At 39.9% G+C, this 6,705-nt stretch overlaps 1 protein-coding gene across 2 annotated transcripts in view; it reads left to right on the forward strand.

Annotated features, from left to right (window-relative positions):
• Positions 1–410: 410 nt before the first annotated feature.
• Positions 411–6,705, forward strand: part of LOC106872203 (dnaJ homolog subfamily C member 4) — a 25,211-nt gene continuing 18,916 nt past the window's right edge. Inside the window, exons 1-4 of one of the 2 annotated variants that reach the window (XM_014919103.3) lie at positions 411–549; positions 3,890–3,998; positions 5,233–5,332; positions 5,925–6,139. In XM_014919103.3, the coding sequence (XP_014774589.1) occupies positions 3,913–3,998; positions 5,233–5,332; positions 5,925–6,139 (401 nt within the window). In that variant the 5' untranslated portion in view covers positions 411–549; positions 3,890–3,912. The remainder of the gene's footprint in view (positions 550–3,889; positions 3,999–5,232; positions 5,333–5,924; positions 6,140–6,705) is intronic. The other variant, XM_089353329.1, reaches the window with a different exon arrangement.

Below are 6,705 nucleotides of genomic sequence, written 5' to 3' on the forward strand. Positions count from 1 at the left end.
GAGAAGCAGTTCGAGCGAGTCGTGGCAGCGAGAAGGAAGCCAGCGATAGATAGATAGATAGATAGATAGATAGACAGACAACCAGGCAGACTGACAGATAGATAGGTAGATAGATATACAATGCATATGTATTTGTATATATGTTTATACATATATACAAATAAATAGATACATACATTCATGCGCTATATGTACATGTGTGCCTGTATATACACTCGCACATAACTTGTAAGAGAGAGAGAGAGTGAGTGTGTATATGTGTGTGTGCGTGTGTGTGTTTAAGAAAATTAGCTTCATGCGAAGACTGGCTGTAGCGGGACTAACTACACAATTTCGCATTTATTAATACTGATATATTTATATATCATAGAATAAAATTAAATCGCCTGTACCTTACTGGTTCAAGGGAGGGAACTCTGAATGGTTTTATTTGATTCAAGGGAAATAATCTGTGAAACTTCTTCCACAAACATGGCTGCAGCTCGTCATGTTTGCGTTGTTTGAACGTTCGATCGTCGCTTTTTTGTTTGTTGCTCTGTAACATTGCATGTAAGTAATACACCATTTACTGTTGTTGTTATTGGAGTTGAGTTCTTTTATAAATTTTAATTTTAGAAAAGCATATTTCATTAAATGAAAATAAACATTCTTAACCTTTCTTGTTTGACTCGTGAAAGTACAGAGGAACTTTGACTCGTAAAAGTGCACGGCGACATCTGTCTGCTTATATAAGCAGACTGTTGTTGTTTAGCCCCAAGTATATGTCCTGCACCGGCTAAAACAAAGACATCCCATTCGTGAACGTCCTTTTTTTTTTCATAGATTAATCTATCTAGCTAGAACTATATTATTTAACGTGTCTTTATTTATTTAATTAAGACAGTCGAGTGTGAATTGATGGGGGAGTGATTGCTATATGTGTTACAGTACGGGGAACGTCGCAGACTCCCGCTTCGTCGCCAATGTCACCATCAGCTCATACGTCGGATGGACTAACTTGCGTTGTTCCGACTCCCTACGCACTGATTTCAAATCCCGTCGCGGTCAAATTGGCCTTTTTGGTGGGTGGGGGCGAAATCTAAAAATACGGACCTGGCAGCGAATCAGAGTATATACTCCAGTTCCATAGGGTTCCGTGTTCAAATTCCACTCAGGCACTCAAGTCCCAGAAATGGATTGCGTTAATCACCCGAAATAAGATCACAACTGTGAGAAGAAAGTTTCAAGGGGTGTAGGTTAATTTTCATTCTTCATTATTACAGTTAATAGATGTTGATGAGGACGATACCTTTATAGCTAGTTAGGCATCACCTAATTCCTGGGTGTCTGTTTGTGTTCCCTCTGCAGAGAGAGAGACAGACAGACTGACAGAAAGAGGGTAAGATTGAAGAGAGTGGGGCACTGAGAGGGAGCTGACATAGATTGCTAGATAAATAGACAGACAGATAGATAGATAGCGAGAGAGAGAGAGAGAGAGAGAGACAAAGACAGAAAGAAGAGAGAGGGAATAGATTGACTGAGACATAAAGAGAGGTGAAGGGGAGAAGGGACACGTTGTTAGAAAGAGAGAGATTGCCACCTCTAACCTGATTTATATCTATGAAGTCAACGTCCACATACTACTACTACTACTACTACTACTACTTCTACTACTACCTAATAGTCACAAGAGAGTCTCGTATGGTTACCCAACGTATTCATTAAAAAAAAAAAAAAACAGCTTAATCTCCCTCAGGCTACATTCTGTTGTTTTGAAAAAAGAAGGATGAGAACGAAGAATAGAAGAAAAGATGGTTATAGATGAAATGTTTTTACCCCTGGAACTGTTTGGTCATTTGTAGGAAAACAAAAATAACAAGAACCTTAGAAGGATGAAAGACAAAATTGATCTGAGTGAGATTTGAATTGGGAACACAAAGGTCTATAACTTCTAATTAAAGGTATTAAGACTGCTCTGCTATTCTATCTACAAGCACAATCCAGTCTAGTGTTAAGACTGACCTATTATTGTATCAACTAGTGCAGCATAATGGCTAACCTCCTACTGTTTTTACAAGCCCAGCATTAAGACTGACCTGCCATTCTTTCTACCAATGGTTTCCATTCCAATATTAAGATTGACCTGCCATTGTTTCTATCAGTGCAGTTCAGTTCAGTCCAATATTAAGACTGACCCTCCAGTGTTTCCGTCAATGCAGTCCAATCCAATATTAAGACTGACCCTCCAGTGTTTCCGTCAATGCTGTCCAATCCAATATCAAGACTGACCCTCCAGTGTTTCCGTCAATGCAGTCAAATCCAATATTAAGACTGACCCTCCAGTGTTTCCGTCAATGCAGTCCAATCCAATATGAAGACTGACCCTCCAGTGTTTCTGTCAATGCTGTCCAATCCAATATCAAGACTGACCCTCCAGTGTTTCCGTCAATGCAGTCCAATCCAATATCAAGACTGACCCTCCAGTGTTTCCGTCAATGCAGTCCAATCCAATATGAAGACTGACCCTCCAGTGTTTCCGTCAATGCAGTCAAATCCAATATTAAGACTGACCCTCCAGTGTTTCCGTCAATGCAGTCCAATCCAATATGAAGACTGACCCTCCAGTGTTTCTGTCAATGCTGTCCAATCCAATATCAAGACTGACCCTCCAGTGTTTCCGTCAATGCAGTCCAATCCAATATTAAGACTGACCCTCCAGTGTTTCCGTCAATGCAGTCCAGTCCAATATTAAGACTGACCCTCCAGTGTTTCCGTCAATGCAGTCCAGTCCAATATTAAGACTGACCCTCCAGTGTTTCCGTCAATGCAGTCCAATCCAATATGAAGACTGACCCTCCAGTGTTTCCGTCAATGCAGTCCAATCCAATATGAAGACTGACCCTCCAGTGTTTCCGTCAATGCAGTCCAATCCAATATCAAGACTGACCCTCCAGTGTTTCCGTCAATGCAGTCCAATCCAATATGAAGACTGACCCTCCAGTGTTTCTGTCAATGCAGTCCAATCCAATATGAAGACTGACCCTCCAGTGTTTCCGTTAATGCAGTCCAATCCAATATGAAGACTGACCCTCCAGTGTTTCCGTCAATGCAGTCCAGTCCAATATTAAGACTGACCCTCCAGTGTTTCCGTCAATGCAGTCCAATCCAATATGAAGACTGACCCTCCAGTGTTTCCGTCAATGCAGTCCAGTCCAATATTAAGACTGACCCTCCAGTGTTTCCGTCAATGCAGTCCAATCCAATATGAAGACTGACCCTCCAGTGTTTCCGTCAATGCAGTCCAATCCAATATGAAGACTGACCCTCCAGTGTTTCCGTCAATGCAGTCCAATCCAATATGAAGACTGACCCTCCAGTGTTTCCGTCAATGCAGTCCAGTCCAATATTAAGACTGACCATCCAGTGTTTCCGTCAATGCAGTCCAGTCCAATATTAAGACTGACCTGCCACCGTTTCTATCAGTCCAGTCCAATTTTATGACTAAACTACTATTCACTCTACTATTTCAGTCTAGTATAACTGTTAACTTATTCTTTCTGCCAGTACAGTGTTCTTCAGGCGACAACCTCACTGGTACTGGTACCACCAAAAAAGTACATTCTGTGGTATATATATATATGTGTGTGTGTGTGTGTGTGTGTGTGTATCTGTATACATGCATTATATAAGTCAAGTGGTTTATAAGTCATTAAAATTTCAATCTTCCCATATATCCAGAGAGTTATTGGAAAATACAAGAAATATTAGTGACCATAAATCTGTCCCCATTGAAACTTTATGCTTCTCTTTCTTATTCTAAGTAAATTTACAATTAGAGAATGCAAAATGGCTGCACACTAAAGTAGTTAACAAGCACCAGTCAACTGTTTTTATGTTTATATCATTGCAGCTGTGATATAACATGGTCGAGAGATGTATATGATAAGGGGTCCGGCCTCCAAGTTGTTTGCTGCATTTGTACAACGTCCATCATGCTTTCATTTGTATACACCATGTTGGTAAGTGATGCTTCTTATATTACTGCTGCTGCTATTCTATGTACATCGTTTCAAACTGCTCCTTCTCTGGCCCCATTTTTTATACTTTAATCCCGCATATTATGTATTAGCTAGAGTAGTGTTCTCTTCTTGGTTGTTACTTTCCTCTACATTTTGGCTGTGTACATTCCAGCCTTCTGCAGGTGTCTTGTGAGTCACTTTAGTACCTTGCCTGGGATTGAACTCAGAACTTCTAGGTGGTTGCACTGAAGCTGAAAGAACTTATATCCTTTTTAAATCTAAGAGCTACTGAATTCAAGATGGAGATTCTCACAAAATGCAAGCATAGTGATAAGTTCCTACTATCAAACTGGAGAATGCCACCTTCTCTGGATTAGACAAGCAGTCTTATTTACTTTAGCCTTTGCTCATTGGATTAACCACCCAACCATTAATTCCCACTCTCTTTTGCCTCTTTCTCAGAGAGTAGCCATATTTATATTTGAGTCTAGCAGATTGCAGGTTAGTACAGAATATGCCATGAAAGTTCATCCAGTTACTGTACTATCTAAGCAGGAAACTTATTATCGTTCACTTTTAAATCCTGTGTTTATTAAATATTTATCTCACCAAATGGAGTACATTTTTTGCTGAGACTACAAATAACAGAAAAGTATAATAGTACTCATTATGTGTGTGTGTGTGTACACGTATATATATATATATATATATATATATATATATATATATATATATATATATATATATATGTGTGTGTGTGTGTGTGTGTGTGTGTGTGTGTGTGTGTGTGTGTGTGTGTGTGTGTATATAAAACACTTTGTATGTGTATATTTCTAATGTTCTAATTTTGTAGATAATAGCAGACATATAGACAGGGATATGTAGCTGTTTAACTCCAAGTCCGACTTGCTTGAGTAGAGCTGTGATGAAAGCCATTCACACCATGACCGTCTATCCTCCATTTTCAGAGTAGGTTGTCCGACTGTTCCATATTTAAATCAGCATTTTCTGGTTTGTAAGAGGTTTTGCTGCTATTTCTGGCAGGTTGGGCAACCACATAGAGATTTCCTCATTGGCTTGACATAAATATGTGTTTAAATGATAAGTTCTATCAGCACAGAGAGTTCTCTTGCTATAAAATTATTTTCTAATGTTACGTCTTGTATCTCAAATGCTGTGTCATCAAACATAACCGTTATCCTTCCTCTATTACTCTGTTGTTTACTGTTGTCAGGTTCTTGCATACCAAACGGACCCACTATGATGTTCTGGAGGTGGATAGAAATGCCAGTTTCCCAGAGATTAGATCAGCATATATTCTGAAATCTAAAGAGGTAAATCTTTCTTTTCCAGAATGTTGAGTATTTCGTACCCTGCCAAGCAGACATCTGCTGCCCCACCCCTCACCTTGCAGAAATTTTGTTGATGTCATTTGTTTGATAAATGTTGTATGTTTTTTTTATATTGTCACAGTCATCATCATCATCACCATCACCATCAACATCGATAGCTCCACCCACCAACATCATTATCACTATCATCGTCATCATCTCTGCCTCTTTCTGATTCACCTTTTATCACTCTCTGTCTCTATCCTCCTCCCTCTCTCTCTACCTTCCTCTCTCTTTCTACTCTCTTCTTTCTTTACCACTCTACGCTCTCTACTAATCTCTTATTACCTCTCTCATCCTATTCCCCTCTGTCTCACTCTCTCTCTCTGTCTTCCTCTATCTTTACCCCTCTCTCTCTGTGTCTTCCTCTATCTTTACCCCTCTCTCTCTCTGTCTTCCTCTATCTTTACCCCTCTCTCTCTGTGTCTTCCTCTATCTTTACCCCTCTCTCTCTGTGTCTTCCTCTATCTTTACCCCTCTCTCTCTGTGTCTTCCTCTATCTTTACCCCTCTCTCTCTCTCTCTCTTTCCACCAGTTACACCCGGATCTCAACCAGAATGACCCCAAGAACCATGAGAAGTTTGTCCGGTTGATAGAGGCGTACAACACCCTGAGTAAGGAATCCACCCGACGTGACTATGACTACAGCCTTGCTACCTACCTACACCTACAGAAGATGCAACGAAGCAGGGGTTCAAGTCACACATCAGCCAGTGGATCACATCGTCCCGGGGTCGGATTTGATCAGTCGTAAGTTCTCCTTTCTTGAATTTCTCTTTGCTTCCAGCTCTGTATTCATCTGTCTGTGTGTCTGTCTATCTGCCAGTGGTGTGTGTATGTGTGTGTGTGTGTCTGTTTTTGTCTTGACATCATGTGATAGCTGTAAATGAGCATAGTTCAGTTCCAGTCTTCAGTGAAAACATGTCTGACCCTGGGGAAATATCACCTTTCTTGGAAACAGGTGAGGGTTGGTGACAGGAAAGGCATCCTGCTGTAGAAACCCTGCCTCAACAAATTCCGTCTGATCCAGGGAAACATGAGAAAGTAGATGTTAAAATGATGATGATGATAAATATATATTATGAAATCCTTATGTCTGTATGTATGTATATGTGTTTATGTATGTGTATGTATGTATATGTATATATGTATGCATATATATATGTGTGTGTGTGTGTGTATATATATATATATATATATATATATATATAGTTTTACATGCAGCATGTATAGACATAATAACTGAATGTATCAGCAGTATTGTATCCTGGTGCCACTGGGTGTTTCCAGTTTTATACAGTATCAACCCTCATCCC

Source organism: Octopus bimaculoides, chromosome 6, assembly GCF_046866305.1.
Source record: "Octopus bimaculoides isolate indiv1 chromosome 6, ASM4686630v1, whole genome shotgun sequence".
Lineage (NCBI taxonomy): Eukaryota > Metazoa > Mollusca > Cephalopoda > Octopoda > Octopodidae > Octopus > Octopus bimaculoides.